This window comes from Poecilia reticulata, chromosome 18 (assembly GCF_904066995.2).
Source record: "Poecilia reticulata chromosome 18, P_reticulata-male-v2, whole genome shotgun sequence".
Classification (NCBI taxonomy): domain Eukaryota; kingdom Metazoa; phylum Chordata; class Actinopteri; order Cyprinodontiformes; family Poeciliidae; genus Poecilia; species Poecilia reticulata.
The window spans coordinates 29179208-29201134 of NC_088847.1; the positions used below are offsets into that span (position 1 = coordinate 29179208).

The 21927-nt window shown below is 35.6% G+C and overlaps 3 protein-coding genes across 3 annotated transcripts; 1 reads left to right on the top strand and 2 right to left on the bottom strand.

Annotated features, from left to right (window-relative positions):
• Positions 1-1315: 1315 nt before the first annotated feature.
• LOC103480885 (uncharacterized) lies at positions 1316-6250 on the bottom strand. The gene is made up of 2 exons (XM_017310381.2): positions 5962-6250; positions 1316-3686 (listed from the first exon to the last, which is right to left on the bottom strand). The coding sequence occupies exons 1-2, from the start codon at positions 6128-6130 to the stop codon at positions 1804-1806; spliced, it is 2052 nt and encodes a 683-aa protein (XP_017165870.2). The 5' UTR covers positions 6131-6250; the 3' UTR covers positions 1316-1803.
• Positions 6251-6989: 739 nt separating this feature from the next.
• LOC108167177 (uncharacterized) lies at positions 6990-15022 on the bottom strand. Its single transcript, XM_081598986.1, has 2 exons — positions 14749-15022; positions 6990-9958 (listed from the first exon to the last, which is right to left on the bottom strand). The coding sequence occupies exons 1-2, from the start codon at positions 14915-14917 to the stop codon at positions 8265-8267; spliced, it is 1863 nt and encodes a 620-aa protein (XP_081455112.1). The 5' UTR covers positions 14918-15022; the 3' UTR covers positions 6990-8264.
• On the top strand, positions 14901-20805 carry LOC103480884 (uncharacterized). The gene is made up of 3 exons (XM_017310373.2): positions 14901-15538; positions 17320-17964; positions 18469-20805. The coding sequence occupies exons 1-3, from the start codon at positions 15370-15372 to the stop codon at positions 19899-19901; spliced, it is 2247 nt and encodes a 748-aa protein (XP_017165862.1). The 5' UTR covers positions 14901-15369; the 3' UTR covers positions 19902-20805.
• Positions 20806-21927: the final 1122 nt, after the last annotated feature.

Genomic DNA, 21927 nt, shown 5'->3' on the forward strand with positions numbered 1-21927 from the left:
GATCTGTGTGAATAGATGTGGTTACAGAGATAAAGTGAAACTATGAAAAATGTAGATGTAACTTTATTTTAGAGGTAACTGATGTGGCAGATTTGACACTGTTAGATATGACAGGGAGCAGAAAATATATTGATGAGGCAAGTTTTAAAAATATTTGTCATGGTTTCATGCTTCTTATATAAAAGCATAGAATTATTATTTTTGATTGTTTTTGGCATATTTATATTAATAAATGTAGTTTTGACATGTTTGAGTCTGTTTAAACTACTGTATGACCTAAAAAGAGGGATTATTCGTTAACATCATGCTGAGTCAACATCTTCTGCACTGTGCATGTCGCCTCATTTCTGCTTTTATTCTGCCAGGTCAGAAAAATTTAACTTGAGCAGAGCAAAATTCCCTGCAGTCAAAATGATTGCTAATTGTGACCAAAATTGGTAGAAATGTTATCACATTTCATTTGTACTTTAAATGCTAAATATGAATTTCATTTTTATTAAAATTTAGTTTTAGGAAAAGATATTTAGAGGGACTCTCATTAAGAGCTGATGATCCTACTGTGTAAAGTCTAGTCAAAGTTCATTCATGTAGCACATTTACAACAACCTCACCTGACCAAAGTGCTTCACAAAAATTACAATGTAGGTAGGTAAATGACAAACAAAAAAATAAGATTAAATCTGGTAAAGATAACAGACATTGATCAAATTTAAAAACCAAGAAAATACAAGGGGAATTTATTTTTTTACTCTTTTTTTTCTACCCCAAGCAGTCTGATTTCCTTGAACAGATTTTAACTACATATCAACTAAGCAGTTCCCACAGCCAGCAGTCCTGAGGGGTTTCTCCTGTATGATAAAATATTTATGATCTCATCGCTGTTAAACTACCAGGCATTTCTGCACTATTGTGAACTAAATAAAATGTATCAAACTTGCAAGCAATGGTTTTGTTAAGTCATACAAACTTATTTGTGTAAAGTTCTGGTAAAAGGAGAATTTAAGATTTCAATTTCATGGTTCGATTACAAATCAGGTCACCATAATCTGCCATATGACAGAAACTAACAACATTTAGCCATCACACACCCAGGGATAAAGAGACTTCTAGCATAAACACACTGCTACTGATGCATCACTAATTTATATTCACCTGTCAAACACGAGGACAACAGTGAGTGTTTCATTTGGTCAACAGTTGGTACAGTGCTGAATTACTCAACATGTTCAATACGCCCTCTGGTGGCGAACTGCTGCAACTACACGTTGCTGGTAACAGTATTCTACCAAACAGAAACAAGAAGACCATCTTTATAGCAAATAGTCTTTATTATCTGAGAATTATGAATAAAGTTTTTTGCAAGTAATTTTTCTATCTGCAATTCAAATAATTTCAGCAATACATTTTCTACCCATAACATAAAAACCATGACAAAGGCAAACTAACAAAAAAAGACATGAGTAAAAAAAAACAACTTCAGTTTAGAGTAACTAACAAGAATAAAGTCAATGCAAATGCTTAAACAAACAAAAACTGAAAACATCTTTGATCATCATTTAGCACAATTTCATTCCCCAACCAGCAGCTTTGATGGTCCTGAAAAGTGTGACTTAAGTTTTAAGTCCTATTTCACTCAAAATATCAATTTTAAATGGAAAGATAAAACTGAAAACAAATGAATGTTCAAGTATTCCAGCTAAATCTTCTATTTGAAACAAAGCTGTTACATTTAACAATGTGATCCAGCTGCAATTACTCTTCTAAAGAGCAAGTTACTGAGAATTTTGGTGTGCAAAGTTCACATTATTCCATAAAACTTGTGTGTGTTCTCATGTGAACAGTTAAATTTGTTTTCCGAGAAAATTTTTTTCCACAGGTCTCACAAGAAAAAGGCTTCTCATCTGTGTGAATGCTCAAGTGATACGTTAAATTACATTTTTGATTGAAACTTTTTCCACAGGTCTCACAAGAAAAAGGCTTCTCACCTGTATGGACTCTCATATGATAAGTTAAATTACATTTCTGACCGAAACTTTTTCCACAGGTTCCACAAGAGAAAGGTTTTTCACTTAAATGGGATTTCATGTGATAAAGCAAACTAGAACTAAACATAAAACATTTTCCACAGGTTTGACAAGAAAAAGGCTTCTCACCTGTGTGAATTCTCATGTGAGCAGTTAAACTTTTTTTATGCGTTAAACACTTTCCACAAATCTCACAAGAGAAAGGTTTCTCACCTGTGTGAATTCTCATGTGCTGAGTTAAACTCTTTCTTTCACTGTAACTCTTTCCACAGGTCCCACAGGAGAAAGGCTTCTCTCTTGTGTGAATTTTCATATGATCATTTAAATTGCCTTTTCGAGTGAAACATTTTCCACAGGTCTCACATGAGAAAGACTTCTCACCTGTATGAATTTTCATGTGAGCAGTTAAACTTTTTTTATGACTTAAACTTTTTCCACAGATTTCACATGCAAAAGACTTCTCATCTGTGTGAATTCTCTTGTGAAAATGTAAACTTTTTTTATCAGTGAAACTTGTTCCACAGGACCCACATGAGAAAACCTTCTCACTTCTATGGGTCTTCATGTGATAAGTTAAACTGTATTTTTGAGAGAAACTTTTTCCACATGCTCCACATGAGAAAACCTTCTTACTTCTATGAGTCTTCTTGTGATAAGTTAAATTGTATTTTTGAGAGAAACTTTTTCCACAGGTTCTACATGAGAAAGGTTTCTCACCTGTGTGAATTCTCATGTGATTAACTAAATCAGATTTACACACAAAAGCTTTTTCACAGGTCGCACATGAAAATGGCTTCTCAGCAATGTGAATCCTCATATGACGAAGTGAGTTATATTTACTTTGGAAACCTTTTCCACAGGTCCCACATGAGTAAGGCTTCTCCCCTGTGTGTAGTCTCATGTGAATCCTTAGCGTGCTGTTGTAATTGAAGCCTTTTCCACAAGCAACACATGTGAATGGTATTTCACCTGTGTGAATTCTCATGTGATTAATTAAACAAGCCTCTTGGCTGTATCTTTTTCCACAAGTTGAACATGTGAAAGATTTCTTGTTTCTGTGAGTTCTCATGTGTTTAGTCAAGTATCTGGTTCGAGAAAAGGTTTTATCACAAATTTTACAAGGATATAATTTTTGGCCTGGTTGGGATTTCCTATGCCTCTTTTGGGTTGAACTGTCATTTGTGTTTTTTTGCTGTTTGGTTTTTTGACATCTCTCATTTTGTTCCTGTTCATCTCCCTCTTTTCTTGAGTCTTCAGAATTGTTTCCTTCCTGGTTCAGGGTCTCAACTTCAGGAGAGATGAGTTGGTTCCTCTGTGGTTCTGTTTCATTGTGGATTCTTTGCACATTAGAATGAATCACCAAAATGTCATCAGTCTCCTGTTTCAGCACAAGATGCTCTTCATCATGACTGATGCAGAGTTGCTTCTCTTCATCTTTGAACTGTTGAGGTTCTGGTTCCTCTTGCTCCCGTTTTATCTCCAGAGGTTCTGGTTCTTGATTTATCTGCAGAGGTTCTGGTTCCTGTTTTACCTCCAGAGGTTCTGGTTCTTGTTTTATCTGCAGAGATTCTGGTTCCTCTTGATCCAAGTTGGAATTTTCCTCCTGGTTGCTTGGATCATTTCGAACCTCCTCCTCTTTACACGCACAGCATTGTGGGAGATCTGAACAAAAAGACAAAACAACAGTTTTAAAATGTGAATGAAACAATTCTTGGTGTATCCAATGGGGATTTTTTTGCAGTTATTCTAAGAAATGTAGTTCTTCTGACCAGAAGGGAGCCAAATATATGATAATATATGAGTCCAAATATTAAATTAACAAATTTCAGGTGAGTAAATAAGCATACATGTAAAGTTTTAGTTTTAAAATAAGGGAAAACCATGACTTGCGACAGACTGGCGACCTGTCCAGGTGACCCTGCCTCTTGCCTGAAACGTTTGCTGGAGAGGCACCAGCAACCCTCCCAGCCTCTCTAGGGACAAGGGTGTCAGAAAATGGAAGGATGGATGGAAAACCAAGATTGGTTTTACAAGATATTTAAAATAACAATTTGTCAATGACTTATAAACTACGATCAGCTGCTCAGAATCTGGTAGGTTTATCTTTGTTGACACTAAATTGCTGAAAACACAAAATGGAATCGGAGAACATTTTAAAATTTTGTAAATTTATCAACCTTATTTATATGATATAATTATGTTGAGGTAAAGTCATTCCATGCAGAAATTACATTTCATTGTGCAGGAAATGAGTCTTAATCATTGGCAGAAAAACAATTTAAGCATTTTCTTTAATTTTTTTTGTAATGACACAGAATATATTCAAACATAAAGTGCATGTTCTATGTATAAGACTCCCAAACATGTCCTTTCTGAATTTAGAAAATTAAATAAAATACCACAGCACAAAAGTGGTATTTTACTATGTATTATCATTTTATTTAGCTACATGTGTCACAGAACATTGAGCGTAAAGTGGTTATAAATCTGAGCAGGTTTAGTGCAGATAACACATGAAAAAACACTTTTACTGCTATAAGCACATTAGGTATTTAAGTGGGCAGATATTGACGACAAATGACAAAATGCAAATGACTCATAGGGAGAAAACCCTAAGTTTTAGGGAGAGACAAAGGTAAAGGAGACAAATCTTTGTTGCAATCAAATCTTTCAGTTTTATGCCCAAGTTGTAATATTCCCATTTCTTCTGGAGAATATGCTTCAGTCCCTGCTGCTATTTCTACAGAGATGTGCATAATATTCAGACTCAGGCCAAGATGCAGTTAGCGTTAAAATCCCACTCTTACTCCTACACATTCTCCTATTGGCAAAAATATTAACCCTCTGGTAATAACTCAATTCGATTTCTGTTTCGGTTGACAGAATCTGCCTGGGTTTCAACAAAGTGTCAAAGTGAACCCAATCTTATTTTTTATTCATCAATGGTAAATTTCATATACACAAATGTACATTTTTAAAGAGAAAACCATATTTGTCCCTTTTTATTATTTAGTAGAGTTCAGAACAACATTGACTAAATACAAAGGCTCTCATAAACTCCTTCCAGGATGTATAGAAAAGCGGTTCAAAATGAAAGAAATTTATTTTAAAAACTAAAGGTCAAGACAAATATTAAGAACAATTGTACTTCAGTTTGAGAGATTCAAGTGTGGAGTAGTTGTTGTGAAGAGTTAAAACTATATACATAATTTGCTAAACAAATGCAAGATATTATAGTTTTCTTTTGCGAGTTTGTCTACTGGTTTTGCTGGATTTCCATTATACATTTAGAAAATAGACACACTAGATCCTGTTGCTTTGCTTTTGTTTTCATGTATAACAAGGTTAAAGTGTAATGAGGTTGTAATTCTACCTACATTTTTTTCTGTCCACACTGTGTTCATGCCACTGATAGGAATTTAATAATTGTCTATTTATCTATTTCTGTATTAGTTTACGATTACCCACAATCTATTGCAAATTATTTTTATATGAGGTTCCTTGAAAATTATGCGCCATTGTTTATCATTTTCTCTCTGCACTACTGTGATTCTGCCATCATCTTATTACTACTTTTATTATTTATTGTCCCCATGGCTAACCTTGTGGTGTTACGTACCTCTTACGACACTTACGTATCCTGTTGCTATTCAATGATACAAAAATATTTTTGAGAGGCTGTCTAGAAACATAATTAAATCGAATCATTTGAAACAAACTCTTACCATTACTTTCTTAAACTGGTGGAGTAGAGATTAGGGTGCCACGGACCAGAAACTATAATGTAGATAAGCGATGAAGAGTAGATTGTCCAAATCACAGTTACTCGTTATTGACCATTAAAGACTTATAGTTTCATGTAAAAGCCGTTTAAATAGGCTCCTTAACTTGTCTAAAACTCCCTGTATCACCAGTAAAACGTGAAGGTGTTTCGTACCTATCCGGTGTAAAATTATCTTCGGTATCCGGGTAAAATCCATCAGTCTGCGCTGATCCTCCATCTCTTCCTCGATTTTGACGCTGATTTCTTTCAACTCTATGAATTTTTCTTCAGCAGGAGTTTCCTGCTCGTTGCTAAACTCTCTCTGAGGCGGAACTGAAGACATTTTGTAAAGCAAACACTCAGATATTTACCTAAAACACCAAATCCGTCTTCACACAACCTTCTAACAAAAGAGAAGCTAATGTGGTCCTCCGTGCGTTTCATTGTAACTGCACTGAAGAAACTGTTAACAACTTTTAGTTCCGCTTTGGATTTTCGGCATTTAGTCTCCTCTTTTATGTATCGTTATACTAAATAAATTAGGATATTGTGTAAACCTACTTCATTTCAGTAACTCATTACAACCCTGTGAAATACTATGTGGAATAGTAACACACAGACTAATGTTTACAAGCCTTGTTTAAATTAATTATGATGGTATTCTGCTTACAGGTTAGAACTGTTGAATGTATAAATACAAACATATTTTAGGATCTATTTAAAAATCACATTAATTAACGAGATCATGAAACATTTTCTATTGATTATTTTTTACTTCAGTTTTTTTTTATAAAGATGAGTTCATTGTGCCCTCTGGTGGCGAAATGTTGCAACTACATGTTTAGTGTCACCATAAATGACAATAGGAGAATAATTTACATATTTAAACAGAACAGTATTATCTTTAAATAAAACAAGTTAATAGGCGATGGGGTGTAATTATGTACATCTATTTTGCCACACAATATTCTAAACCAGGGGTGCTCAAAGTCGGTCCACGAGGGCCAGCATCCTGCATGTTTTAGTCTCCCTGGTGGAAGTAACAACCTCCTCAGCAAGGCTATGTTCTTCTTAGGGCTCTAATGAACCATTATTTGATCCAGGTGTGTAAAACCAGGGAGAGAACTAAAACATGTAGGATGTCGGCCCTCGGGGCCCGACTTTGGACACCCCTATTCTAAACAAAATAAAGAAAAAGTCCATCAATATTGTAAATACACTTTATTGTCCAAGAATTAAACAGAATGCTCTTTTGAAAGCATTTTTCTATCTTGAATTTCATAGCAATACATTTTCTACAATTCAAAATATAAACACCATGTTAAAGAAAACTGACAAAAAAACGACATGGGTAAAAAAAAACCCTACAGTTTAGAGTAGAAGAGAGGAAAAATAAAGACAATGCAAAATCAAACAAAAAGGGAAAGTATTTCAGAATATTATTTAGCATAATTTCTTTCCATAATCAAAACCAGAGAAAACAGAAAAAAACAACTATGGATTTAGATTATATTCAGAAAACATTACTCGCATTAATTTGTGACACTAGCAGCACATGAGGCAGCAGCTAACATACATCCATTTCCCAGAACCATTGAAATAAAAGAAATAAGTACAAGAAAAACACACAATAAAGTCTCAAAACTTTACAAGTCTAAATCTGAAAGCATTCAAAGCTATTTCTCCTTCAAGAGACTATTAATATCTCCTTCACTCTCATTTAAAAAATACAAATGTAAACATAAAATTGCAAAAATAAAGTAAATGTTAAAGTATTTCAGCTAAATATCTGATTTAAAAAGCTGCTTATGCAAAGCTGCTACATTTAAAAAAGCAATCCAAATATAATTACTCAACTTCCAAACAGCAAGTTACTCAGAATCTTGGTACTTGAAGTTCAAATGATGCCATGAAACTTGCATGAGTTCTCACGTGAACGACTAAATTTCTTTTGAGCAAAACTTTTTCTACAGTACCCTCAAGAGAAAGGATTCTCAGGCAAGTTAATCCCCATGGTAACCTATCTGGTAACCATATTATCACTACATCTGACCAATCTGATACTGACTGACGTCTACATGGTCCTGGCTTCTATTCTTCTTCTGATCGTTATATACATACCTTTGGGACAGGCCAATCTGTCCCCATTAACTGGTTAATTTCATTTCAGATTACATACAGGGAGCAAATATACATAACCGTATCCATTCAGTGAACTTTAACAACCATAGACCTTTAGAAAAACATTATTATTAGCACCCACAATTAATGTTAACAGTGCACCTGTCACTCTTAATATGGCTCTTTTAAATGTCCACTCTCTTTTAAAAAAAATATATCATATTATAAATGAACACACACTTATTGTGAGGCTTCTTTCCAGTGTAATGGTTCCTGCTTGTGGAACCATCTCCCAGAGAACCTGAGGGCCGTAGAAAATGCTGACGTCTTCAAGAGCTGGCTCAACACCTGACTTTTTAACCAATTCCTGGATCACTTTGAAGTGCTGAAGGATCCTTTATGAATAACATTGATTGACTGATTGATTGATTGATGTGATGAAGTAAACTGGATTTACACACAGAACATTTTCCACAGGTTCCACAAGAGAAAGTCTCATCTGTGTGAACTCTCATGTGAGCAGTTAAATTTATTTTATGAGCGAAACTTGTTCCACAGGTCTCACAAGTGAAAGGCTTTTCACCTGTGTGAATTCTCATGTGATTAACTAAGTGTGAATTGTACACAAAACTTTTTCCACAGGTCGTACATGACAAACTCTTTGCACATGTGTGCAATGTCATGTGAGCAGTTAGACTTTTTTTATGAGCGAAACCTTTTCCACATGTTCCACAGGACAAAGGCTTCTCACCTGTGTGAATTCTCATGTGACTGACCAAGTTTGATTCATACACAAAGTCTTTCCCACAGGTCCCACAAGAGAAAGGTTTCTTACCAGTGTGAAATCTCATGTGAACAGTCAACTTTTCTTTATCAGTGAAACTTTTTCTACAAGTCCCACACGAGAAAGAATTCTCACTTGTATGAGTCTTCATGTGAGAATTTAAAGAGTTTTTTCGAGCAAAATTTTTTCCGCATGTCCCACATGAGAAAGGCTTCTCACCTGTGTGAACTCTCATGTGATTGTCTAAGTCGGGTTTCCTTCGGAAACATTTTTTACAGGTCCCACATGAGAAAGGCTTCTCATTTGTGTGAATTCCCATGTGATTAACTAAGTGAGATTTAGACACAAAATTTCTTCCACAGGTCCCACATGAGAAAATCTTCTCACCCGTGTGAAATCTCATGTGAACGGTTAAATTTCTTTTATGACTGAAACCTTTTCCACACGTTCTACAGGGGAAAGGCTTCTTAACTATGTGAATCATCATGTGTTCATGTAACAGAGATTTACACAGAAAACCTTTTCCACAGGTTGTGCATGTGTAAGGCTTATCACCTGAGTGAATTCTCATGTGAACTTTTAAAGTGTCTTTGTGATAGAAACTTTTTCCACAAGCTGTACATGTGTACGGTTTTTCCCCTGTGTGAATTCTCATGTGATAAATTAAACGACTCTTGCAAGGATAACTTTTTCCACAGGTTGAACAGGTGAAAGGTTTCTTGTGATTTCTCATGTGTGACGTCAAGGAAATACTTTGAGAAAAGGTTTTATCACAAAATTTACAAGAATATAGTTTTTGGTTCGGGTGAGCTTTCTTGTGTGTTTTCCGTTTTGAAGTCTCAGTTTTGCCTTTCTGCGGTTTATTCCCCAAAATATCACAAGTCTCCTGTTTCAGCACAAGATGCTCTTCATCCTGACTGATGCAGAGTTGCTTCTCTTCCTCTTTGAACTGTTGATGTTCTGGTTCCTCTTGCTCCTGTTTCATCTGCAGAAGTTCTGGTTCCTCTTGCTCCCGTTTCATCTGCAGAGGTTCTGGTTCCTCTTGCTCCTGTTTCATCTGCAGAGGTTCTGGTTCTTCTTGCTCCCGTTTCATCTGCAGAGGTTCTGGTTCCTCTTGCTCCCGTTTCATCTGCAGAGGTTCTGGTTCCTCTTGCTCCTGTTTCATCTGCAGAGGTTCTGGTTCCTCATCTAAAGTAGAGTTTTCCTCCTGGTTGCTGGCCTCATTCAGAACCTCCTCCTCTTTACACAGACAGTACAGTGGGAGGTCTGGACAAAAAGATAGAACAAAAGCTTTTAAATGAGAGTCAAACAATAAACCTTACCTGCTCTTGGGTTATTCTAATATTCTAAACTCAACAAATGCTTTTTCTGATTAGAAGAAAACTAGATGTTAGTCAAAAATGTAATATTATGGACTTCCGGGTGAGCAAGCAAGATAGCGATCACTTAACCAAGTGTCTTCTTGGCTAACAAGTTTCCTCCCTCTATGTACAAACAGAATATACATCAAATTGAGCTTCTAGACGAAATGCCTATAAAAATTCAAAACTGCTTTGCCATTTTTATTCTTTATACTGGCAGATTAAGAAATTATACTGAAACAGTAACATGACTACAATGAAGGAAGGTGGGATTTGAGAGAAAAGAAAATAAAGTTCCAGACACTATACTCATGACACGCATCTACAACTCTGCAGAAGAAATGACGAAGGATATGCTGACTCAAAGATTTGCAGTCTGTATTCAACACTTAAAAAACTTGGGCCGACAATAATTAAAAGTCCTCTGTGGATGGAGCTGTGACAGACGGAGAAGTGGATTTCAACTAAAGCAGAGGAGGGATGTAAGAAGAAAGTGGATGTTTAGTCAAGAGAATGAAATGCAAAGTCATGAACAGGGCAACAACTTTGATTAATTAAAGGCAAATGAGATGAATATATCTGGGACAGACTGGCGACCTGCCCAGGGTGACCCCATCTCTCGCCCAAAATGTCTCACTGGAGAAAGGAGTGATTTCAAACCGGGGACAACAAAACTGAATGGGAAATGCACCGCTACAATCAGGTAACTGCAACAGAGGGCCCTCCACAAACAATGGATGTCTGATGGTTTTTCCCCAAGTCACTCTCACCAACTCACACTCAGCGTTTAATTTGAACTGGGTTCCTGTACTGGATCTGGGGACTCTCTGATTCTGACATGATGCTCGACATACAGGAAGCAAGAAATAGAAGTGAAAAACGTCCGTTTTCTGCCACTGGGGGTGAAGCAAACACAAGGAACGCGATGGAGACAAAGCATGAACAATTTTCAGCAGGGAACAGATGGAAGTCTGGACAGAGCGAATGAGCAGAAAGCGTTCTTCAACAGATTCAGTTCAGCTCGTCATCCTCCTCTCATCCCACCAGCCTTTGAACTGCAGTTTTTCTGTCAAACTGCAGATGTTTTATCTTCCACTTCAGTCAAAACGAGTTTTTCAAATCAATTCCTTTCCAACAAAAAAATACTTTCCAAAACTTTCCAAACCGAGTTTTGCTCAAATCAAAACTAATAATAAAAAAACAGCAAAAAACCTGACAATTGCAAGGAATATTTTTGTAATCTTTTAGTGTGAAATAATTACGTTCATGTTTTAGCAGTCTATGCAACACAGGTTTGGAGGAATGGGCTCAATCCTAAGATCTGCCTCGAGTTTTCATACCTTTTATTAAGTTTTCACAAATTCCAAACTGTATTTTACACAATCTTTTATAATTACGGTACTATCTAAGTTGGGTATAGAGTTGAGTTTATGAAAACTGAAGAAATAAAAATCACAAATCAAACTGTGTTTTAGATAATCTGTGACTAATTTAGAATAATTCGGTCCAGGTTTGAGTTGTCAAGGAGATGCTTTGCCCCTTTTTCTTACATCACAACCGTTTAATCTTTATTCCAAGTTAGACCAGACCCAAGTTTTATTTGTTTATCCAACCCTTAGAAATAGAGATTAGTGCCTAAAAGAAATTTTTATGCTGAATAATGGGATTCCAGCTTGCACATCTTAAGTTTGCACCAAGTAAAGTCAAAGACAGATAAAGTTTTTATGATTTAAAGCACTTTGATCTGCTTTGTTGCTGAACTATGCTATAGAAATTAACTTTGACAATGAGTGGCTCAATCGGCATTAGCCATTACAAATGTGTGTGCATAGCAAAATAAGGAGGAATCTAAACAACACATGTTCATGCAGAATCAACCTGCATGAACATAAAGGTTGAACATGTATTCAACCTTTATGTTCATAAAAAGGTTGAACGGTGCCACTGAAACGGCTTTACAGCCATTTCAGTGGCACCGACCCACATAAAAAACCCACAGAACAAATGGTACAAATCACGTATTTCCCAAATCCCGAAAATGACATTTACCTTTGCCGTTTCATAATTATAATCCATGTTAGAGTGAATTTTTCCTCTTGGCTGCTATAATCTGTTCTTGCGTTACTCAACGTAATTTCTTTTTTTTCCCTCTGAGATTCTGCTTAGAAAATAAGGTTATGAAGTTGCATCCTCGTGCTGCTTTTAGTTTTTAAAATGGTAAAATTTAGGTTTGCCTCAACTTTTATAAACTAATGCCTCTTATATGCATCATTTTTTGTATTACTGTTGGTGCAGATATTAGGTGGACACTGTGCTTTGCCTGCTAGTAGTTTAAATTTATTTCAGCTGCACACTTTCAAAAGAGTATTCAGATTTTTAACATGCATTTTCTAAGTAGTATTTTAGTTCACTTTTACTCAGTAACTTCAGTGTTGTTACAACTCTGAGACATTTTTTGCAGTGTCTTTGTGATACCAGAACTATTTCACTTAAACATTTAATTTCCTGGGATATTGTCAATTTATTTTCAAGCAAAACTCTAAAAAAGAGCTGAGGATTTATTAGTTTTGATTACATTATGCAGCTAAATACGGACGCTTATTAGTTTTTTTTTGTTTTAAATTTTTCAGGTTTGCATCGTAACACCTCATGATGTTTCTGAATCATGATCGTTGTGCCGATTACCTTTCCATTGGATCCAAGCACCTGGACCAACTGACAGCGTCCATCAGTCCACGGTCTGCCAGATCATCACAACGTGGACTAACTTTTTATTTACAGTACTTGGTTAAACTATGATCTTGAAACCGGAGCACCAGATATGCAAAAATCTACCTGCAGACTTTGTTGGCTACCCTGACACTGCAGTCATCCTGGACGGGGCTGAGCCGGTCTTCCTCTCCTCCAGAGTGACGAGTTTTCATCACCAGTAAAGGCAAAACAAGTCTGATGTCTGATTAGCTGCTAGGAAGTATATTATATATTCACTGTTCATTTTGCTATCCTGTTTGTACCTACAATAAAACTGAATCTCATTTGAAATTCTCTACATTTCACAAACTTTTTCCCCTTTTCTCAGTGTTTACGTTATATCAAGTATTTGCATGTAGATCAGGAATTCAAGTGAGATGTTAAAATGCAACAGTTTTAGGTAATACCAGCAAAGAAATGTGAATATTAAGTAATATGTAGTTAGTCATATAATTTAATATACTGAATAAGGCTGGATGATATGACTTACAAGATTTTTTTTCATACCAGATTTGATTTTAATCGATTCCTCTAATCCTCAATTTCTATAATAAAATCACAGAAAATATTTTCAAAAAGTGCCTTTATTTCAATCATCTGTTCTGTGAGTTGTATAAGGGAGCATTAAGGTCAGGATACAAGAAATTTTAATTGCAAGAATGCAGTCATTGTTACAGCAGAATAAAGATGCAATTTTATAACAATGTCTTAAAATGACAAGAAGTCGTTTTAATGAGAAATAAAGATTCAGATTGATCTGATGTAACCAGCTCAGTCCATGTGGTTCTGACATTTGTCAGTAATCAAGAGGATGTACATTTCCACCTCAACTGACCAGGTAAGCATTAAGGTAAAAAAAATAAAATAAAAAATAGAGCAAATACTGTATAAAAAATGGAAAAAGAGCAACTGATAGAAATAATTTCTATATATGAAGAAAACCAAAAAAGTTAATAGCAGGAGAAAAGTTGTTGGCAACAATAGCTCAGCCAATCTCTCCCTCCAGGAAGCCATCAAACAGAACTCCTGTACAACTCCAACTATAATAAAGATTTTAAAAAAAGGAAAGAAAACAGAAAGTTAAAATAACAAATAATGCCAAATTAATAATTCAGATCTAATGCGTTCTGGAATCTACTATTGACATTTTACAAATTTCACAAATCAATTAGAAGGTTTTACAAATGTTTTATTTATTCTGCTGTTAGTACAGAATAATCTAGTTAGGTTTGAAATGTCTAGGTGTTGTTTTTAAAGTACAACACATTAAAAAAAGCTCAAGATAGTGAAAATTTAAGTGTAATCGCCCTTTAGCTATTTTCCGAATTAGATGCTACATTGGGAAGCTAACTTCAGCTTCGACTGATAGCATGGCACAACAGATCTATATATGTTTATATAGATGTATATCTATATCTACACAGCATAGATATGTAGATTGCACACTGCACAGATAATCAAAACACTTAAAGTTTACATAGCACCTTTGTAAGCTTGTCCCTGTTAGCTACGTCAGACATATGAGGCGTTATGGTGAATACAAACGATTTATTAACTTACCTTCGAAGTTATTGTGAAGTTTTGACACATCCAGCTTAAATCCTTTGTTGTTGCTGGAGCGTTTCAGGACGTCTGAATAATTATATAGGCATCATTAATAGTCCTGCAGGACTGAGGAGCCACTGTTAACATACTGTTGCCTGTGAACCGGAACCATTCTATGTGGCAAAAAAATGCGGAAGTGCTAAAACGGAAGTCCGTGGCATATACCCCATTAGTCAAGATCGCACTTTATCATTATAAGTACTTAATTTTCAGATGGAGCGGATTTGTTAATCCTAAAACTTTTTAGTTTGAGTTCAGCGTCGTCCTAAAGATTTGTCCTTACCTGTCTCCGACTCTCTTTAAACTGTTTCATTAGTAAAACGTAAAGGTTTTTCGAACCTGTCCGGTGTAAGATGATCTTCGGTATCCGGGTAAAATCCAGCAGTCTGCGCTGATCCTCCATCTCTTCCTCGATCTTGACCTTTATTTCTTTCAACTCTGTGAATGTTTCTTCAGCAGGAGTTTCCTGCTCGTTGATAAACTCTCTCTGAGGCTGAACTGAAGACATTTTTACTGCTAATATTTCCCCAAAACACCAAATCCGCCTTCAAATTACGTTCTAACAAAAGAAAGCTAAGCTACGTGTGCGTCGTGTAATTTCGTGTGTTTCACTGTGGCGGTACTGAAGAAACTGTAAACGATTTATACGTTCCGCTTTGAATTTTCTTTGCGTCTCCTCTTTTTACTGAAAATTATTTTGAATAAATTACACTATTTTGGAATTGAGTTACTAAAATAAGTGAAAATGTCAATATTTTAATTTTCTAACTATAAATGTATATTACGAGGCGACTCACAGCGGATCTTATATATCGTTCGGAGTTTATTCAGGACAGCCACAGTGAAACACGCGGAAGATAAAAACAGAGCACACAGGATAGAGTTAGCTTTTCTTTTGTTAGACGGTTGTTTGAAAACGGGTTTGAGGTTTAGCTAAATATTTGAGTGTCTGCAGTAAAAATGTCTTCAGTTCAGCCCCAGAGAGAGTTTATCAACGAGCAGGAAACTCCTGCTGAAATATCATTCACAGAGTTGAAAGGAATAAAGGTTAAGATCGAGGAAGAGATGGAGGATCAGCTCAAACTGCTGGATTTTACCAGGATACCGAAGATCATCTTACACCGGATAGGTACGAAACACCCTTAAATTTTACTCAGGAGGGTTAAAAACATGTTAAAGACTACGGAGCCCTCCAGGGGACATGGGGATTTTTTTTCTTTTGCGTCCCCTCGCAAACGTTTTGCGTTCGTTCGCAATAATCTACTGATCAGTTCATGTGGCATAATTTATACTGTATGCTTTTCTTACGGTGGCCGCCGTAATTTCTGCTTTAATACAAGGTTATGTAAAGTTTTTTCATGAATGTTAAAATCTCGTGAAATTTCTGACGTTTTATATCTTTTCCTTTAGTATAGAAAGACACAACAAACCTGTGATATAAACAGAAACTTTCCGTAGTAGGAAATAAATAAAAATGCATTTAAACTATTTGGACTATTTCTGAGTTATTATCGCGGGGTAATAAGTCATCTGACAGTTTTGATTGTGTCTCTATTGTGTTCTTAACAGACATAAACGTGCAGTAAATGAATCGATTTTCTATCAGTTTTTTTTGCACCAAAGCGTTAATAATAATAATAATAATCACGTTTTATTATTATAAAACACAGCAAACTAATGGTGGCAGAGGGACTCACTGGGTTAACTCGGGGAATCTCATCTGTCCGTGTATCAATCAACTCCAAACCTCTCAAATACTTAGAATGATGAACTCTGACCTCGACTATTTGCTATTCATTATTTAATATCAAAATTAGAGTTTGTGTTCCGTGACTCCCTCATCTCTACTTCACCAGTTTAAGAAAGTACTGGTTAAAGTTTGCACTTGGAAAAGATTAGTTTTACTAACTAACTAACAGGATTAGTTTATGATTAGTTTTATGTTTAATCTTATATTTTATTATTGTTTAGATTTGTTCTGTGTTAAATTATGGCTCTTATTTAAGTCTGTTAAGAGATGGATAAGTTATTTTAAAACTATAGACTCAAAATTAATGCCAGAGACGATGACAACAATGGTCCTCAGCTTCTGGACAGAGAGAATAAAAGGTTTGAATGAAGGGTGAAAAAAGGGTTAAAGAACCTTTTTTTCTGGTTTTCCTTGCCAAAAACAGAAAAAAAAAGCAACTCTGAAATGAGGGTGAAGGTTTCAGCTTCCAAGTATCTGCAAAGTTGTTTTTAACCTAATTCAAAAGAAATTACACAAGCATTCCCACCATTCCACTCCAAACAAAAGACCCAAAGGAACCAGGTGGGGTTGAGCGGGTTGTTGATTTACATCTGACTGGGAATGAACTGAAGAGGATGGACCTCCATGACCTGAAAAGGAAAAAGGATCAGATTCCAACAGAGTTGCTGATCTGCAAAACTTCGTCCTCATAAGATTCCCTGAGAGTAGCTGAGTATAGATTAGCTGGAAGTTGATCTTCTTTTCTCTCAAAACCTGCTTTTAGTGTATTTAGACATCAGTGTTTCAGCACATCCGGTGGTAATTCTGGTCTACTGTTACTGTTTTACAATCCAGCATCATCCTTCTTATTGCCATGCCATCTGCAAATTTCAATAGCTGAGATTCAAAAGCACCTTAGGTTTTGCTTTAGGCCTTCTATCAGAGTATTTTATATGATGTTTAGTCTATCTACTTAGAGGAAAGAAATATTTAGAATATTCGCTGGGGAGACATTAGGTTAAGCTTTCATCATCTTGTTTGTTCACCCAGAAAAATTATCTCCAAATTAATTTTACGACATTCCAAGAAAATCATGTTTAGATGCATCAATGGATTAAAATGCTGGTTTTGATCTTTGGTTGATATTTCAAAGCTTTTGTTTTTTTTTTTCTTTTGTCCAGATCTTTGTAAAGAGGAGGAGGTTGTCAATGAGCCCAGCAACCAGGAGGAAAACTCCACTTTAGACCAAGAGGAACCAGAACCTCTGCAGATAAAACAAGAGCAAGAGGAACCAGAACCTCTGCAGATGAAACAGGAACAAGAGGAACCAGAACATCAACAGTTCAAAGAGGAAGAGAAGCAACTCTGCATCAGTCAGAATGAAGAGCATCTTGTGCTGAAACAGGAGACTGATGATATGTTGGTGAATAAGCGGCAGAAAAGCAAAACTAACAATTCAAAACAAAAAAGGCACAAGAAAACTCACCCAGACCAAAAATTATATTCCTGTAAAATTTGCGATAAAACTTTTTCTCGAAACAGTTCCGTGACTAGACACATGAGAATTCACACGATTGAGAAACCTTTCACATGTCCCACCTGTGGAAAACGTTACCATTACAAGAGAAGTTTAATTTGTCACTTGAGAACTCACGGAGGTGAACAACGGTTCACATGTTCAATCTGTGGAAAACATTACCATTCAAAGGACACGTTAAAGAGTCACATGAGGATTCATGTGGGTGAGGAGCTTTACTCATGTATGAGTTGTGGAAAAACGTTTTTCTCTAAAAAGGGTTTAACTGATCACATGAAGACTCACACAGGTGAGAAGCCTTAATCATGTATAACCTGTGGAAAAGATTTTGGTTGCAAAAGTTATTTAAATCTTTACATGACAGATGACATGAATGAGATGTCTTGTGTGACCTGTGGAAAAAGTTTCTCTCAAAGTGGTAGCTTGGAAACACATTGTGTCACTGTATTATTTTAAAATGTCCAACTTTTTGGATTTAGGAAATGCAGTCCAAAGATGCAAACCAATAGCCATGCATTGAGATTAAAAAGCTATTTTGGGTTTTTCTTTAGGCCTTCTGTCTGAGTATTTTATCTGATGTACATTCTGTATCTACATAGAGGAAGGAGATTTTTGGAAGCTATTATCATCTTGTTTGCTCATTCAGACGTTTGTAATATATTTTGACTCCTCTAGTTGAGTAAATTTTTCATAATTATAAGTTTTTAATTTTACAATACCCCAACAATATTATGTTTAGAAGAAGGTCTTTGACTGACATTAAAATGCTTTTGTTTTGTTTTTTATTGTCCAGATCTGTGTAAAGAGGAGGAAGTTCTCAAAGAGTCCAGCAACCAGATGGAAAATGCCACTTTATATCAAGAGGAACCAGAACCTCTGCAGATGAAACAAGAACAAGAGGAACCAGAACCTCTGCAGATAAAACGGGAGCAAGAGGAACCAGAACCTCTGCAGATAAAACAGGAACAAGAGGAACCAGAACATCAACAGTTCAAAGAGGAAGAGAAGCCACTCTGCATCAGTCAGGATGAAGAGCAGCTTGTGCTGAAACCGGAGACTGATGACATTTTGGTGAATCCTTCTAATGTGCAAAGAATCCACAATGAAACAGAACCACAGAGGAGCCAACTCATCTCTCATGATTCTGCTAAAGATGAGAACCAGGATCAGGAAAGAAGCAATTCTGAAGATCCAAGAAAAAAGAGAAAGGAAGAACAAAATCAAAATGAGAAATATACAACTGACAGTTCTAAACTAAAAAGGCACAAGAAAGCTCGCCCAGACCAAAAATTATATTCTTGCAAAATTTGCAATAAAACCTTTTCTAGAAACAGTTCTGTGACTAGACACACGAGAATTCACACAAATGAGAAACCTTTCACATGTCCCACTTGTGGAAAACGTTTCCATTACAAGAAAGGTCTAATTTGTCACTTGAGAAATCACACAGGTGAAAAACACTTCACATGTTCAATGTGTGAAAAACAATATTGTTCAAAGGACACTTTAATGAGACACATGAAAATTCATGTTGGTGACCAGCCTTACCTGTGTACGATGTGTAAAAAAAGATTTACTTGTAAAAATGGTTTTACTGATCACATGCAGACTCACATGGGTGAGAAGCCACATTCATGTGTGACCTGTGGAAAACATTTTAGTTACAAAAGTTATTTAAATCATCACATGAGGGTTCACACAGGTGAGAAGCCTTTTTCATGTACACATTGTAGAAAAACATTCAGTCAAAAAGGATCTTTAACTTGGCACATGAGAATTCACACAGGTGAAAAGCCTTTTTCATGCACAGACTGTGAACAGAGATTCTCCAGGAAAGGCAATTTAGCTATTCACATGAGGTCTCACACACGTGAGAAGCCTTATACGTGTGTGACCTGTGGAAAACATTTTGGTTACAAATGTTATTTAAATCTTCACATGAGGATTCACACGGGTGAGAAGCCTTTTTTATGTGGGACCTGTGGAAAAGGTTTCTCTCAAAAATCTAATCTTTCTGCACATGTTCGAGCTCACACAGGTGAGAAACCTTTTTCTTGTGTGATTTGTGGAAGACATTTCCGGTTTAGATCTAATTTACTTTTTCATATGAAGACTCACACAGGTAAGAGTCCTTTCTCTTGTGTGACGTGTGGGAAAAGTTTCACTCGGTTAAGCAATTTCTCTGTTCATATGAGAGAGCACAGAGCACATGATGGCATGATTTGAACCTCATATTCTCAGTAATTTTCTGTTTGAAAGCGCAGTAATTATAGCTGGGTGACATTTTGTAAATGTACCAGCTTTGTAAAAAAAAAAAAAAGCCTTTCAAATGGGTTTAGCTGAAATACTTTCAAGAAATTATCTTGTTCTGGTAGTTTTACCTTTTCATTTAAATGTTTCGTTTTGCGTAAGATTGTCTCCATATTAATTGTTTCTTAATTGAAAAGTGAATTTGAATGCTTTTAGAGTCATTGTACGTTTGTTGCACGTGTACTTTTTTTGTACTTCACTGATTTTGGTTAGTGGATACATGTTAGCTGTTAGGGAAAGCAACGTATGCGCTGGTAGTTTACAAACATATTGCCCAATGGAAAAATACTTGTCTAAATTTGAATCTGAATATCACAGTTTTTTGTATGTTGTCTCTGTAGCTCAAAGAATAGACTTTAAAATACTGTTAAGTTTATAAATCGCTGAACAGCTGAGCAACAAACTACATTAAAGATCTGCTGTTGCTGTATCAACCTTCCAGACCCCTCAGGTCTTCTGGTTCTGGTTCTGCTCCAGAACCAAACGAGGAGAAGCATCATTCAGCTTCTATGCACCACAAATCTGGAACTAACTTCCAGAAAACTGTAAAACAGCTGAAAAACTGAGTGCATTTAAATCTCGACTAAAACCCCACATGTTTAGAGTTGGATTTTGAAATTTAATCAATTATGAATTTAACAATGGCTTAATGTGATGTTTTGTTGTTCTATGTTGCATGACTTTGTTTTTGTGTTTGCTATGATGTAAAGCACTTTGAAATGCCTTGTTGCTTTAATGTGCTATACAAATAAAATTTTATTTGATAGGTGTGATTCAGAACAAAAATAAATATTGCTTATTATATGATGGCAACAATGCAGACATAAGGTTTATTAAATCATAATTAATCCTGAGAAGTATTTTTTGTAACCGTGCACTGACTTTTTTGTTTTTGTTTTACCCATTCGTCTTTTTCAGTTAAAGTTTTTGTTTGAGAATGTTTTTACTTTTTAGAATATTACACAAATTGATTGATGTATATTAAATTTCAGATAGAAAAGTGACAAAAAAACTCTCAACTGTCTTATTATGGGGGCGACACTGTAGGAAAGAAGGAACCAATCAGCCGGGGCAAAAAATGTTCTTAAACACCGACGTGTTTCCAAAAAATAACTCAAAACTTGGGCCCAAGGTTCAGGACCACCGAGATATGCGAAACAGGAGAAATATTTTTGCTTTGACTGTTTTGTCAGTACACAGTTGATTGGAGGCGCCTAGATATGACTACTACTAATGCGACTAAGCTAGCTGAACGCGTTAGCAGTGGCCGCAGCTAGCTTGTTAGCAGCTAGCTGGCTGTTAACTCGTAAACATTTAAATATATCAGTAAAAGCGAGATGTAAAGGTTCTTATTGTTCTGTATCCCAAATCAGATATTCCTTTTTGAAAGAAAATTAAAACGTCAGTTATTATTGGTAAATGAACAAAAGGTAGATTATGGGACTGTGTGACATATTTCGATGTTGAGCATTTTTAAAAGGAAGATTTCTTTTTATAGTAAAACAAGATTCAAAGTTTTGCACATAGTTTGCGTTTTAAGATAACATGTAGGCAACAGTTTTAAACATCTTATGAAACTACATGTTCTGTTGAACCACAACAGTTTAAGTAGTTTTATTTTCAATCAGATTTTAGACTTTTGTTAGCCAAATTAGCTGATAGTTGTTTTTCTCTATTTTGTTTTTCCTTGATGTGTAATTTTGTATACATTTATAAATGAATATTTTTTTTATGTAGTGACTTTATAAAGTAAAGATTAAAAAAATTCTTCCCCCATAAAGAAGTATTTAAAATTATTTTGAGGTTACCATGGTAACGGCTGACCCACTTGAAGTTCGGCCCTTTGTAACAATATTTTGTGAAATGGCTTCTCAGACAGTGAGTATTGATCTAGTTAAAATGATGTAAGGTATTTTAAAGAATAATTTAAAAAATTAGATGA

What these genes read in the sequence shown, in the direction of transcription:
- LOC108167177 (XM_081598986.1), bottom strand. Translation starts at nt 14,917, where the DNA reads ATGTCTTCAGTTCAGCCTCAGAGAGAGTTTATCAACGAGCAGGAAACT. An exon ending in GATCATCTTACACCGGACAG is followed by an intron (nt 9,959 to 14,748) that starts GTTCGAAAAACC and finishes CTTTTTGTCCAG; the next exon opens with ACCTCCCACTGTACTGTCTG.
- LOC103480885 (XM_017310381.2), bottom strand. Translation starts at nt 6,130, where the DNA reads ATGTCTTCAGTTCCGCCTCAGAGAGAGTTTAGCAACGAGCAGGAAACT. An exon ending in GATAATTTTACACCGGATAG is followed by an intron (nt 3,687 to 5,961) that starts GTACGAAACACC and finishes CTTTTTGTTCAG; the next exon opens with ATCTCCCACAATGCTGTGCG.
- LOC103480884 (XM_017310373.2), top strand. Translation starts at nt 15,370, where the DNA reads ATGTCTTCAGTTCAGCCCCAGAGAGAGTTTATCAACGAGCAGGAAACT. An exon ending in GATCATCTTACACCGGATAG is followed by an intron (nt 15,539 to 17,319) that starts GTACGAAACACC and finishes TCTTTTGTCCAG; the next exon opens with ATCTTTGTAAAGAGGAGGAG. An exon ending in TCACATGAAGACTCACACAG is followed by an intron (nt 17,965 to 18,468) that starts GTGAGAAGCCTT and finishes TTTATTGTCCAG; the next exon opens with ATCTGTGTAAAGAGGAGGAA.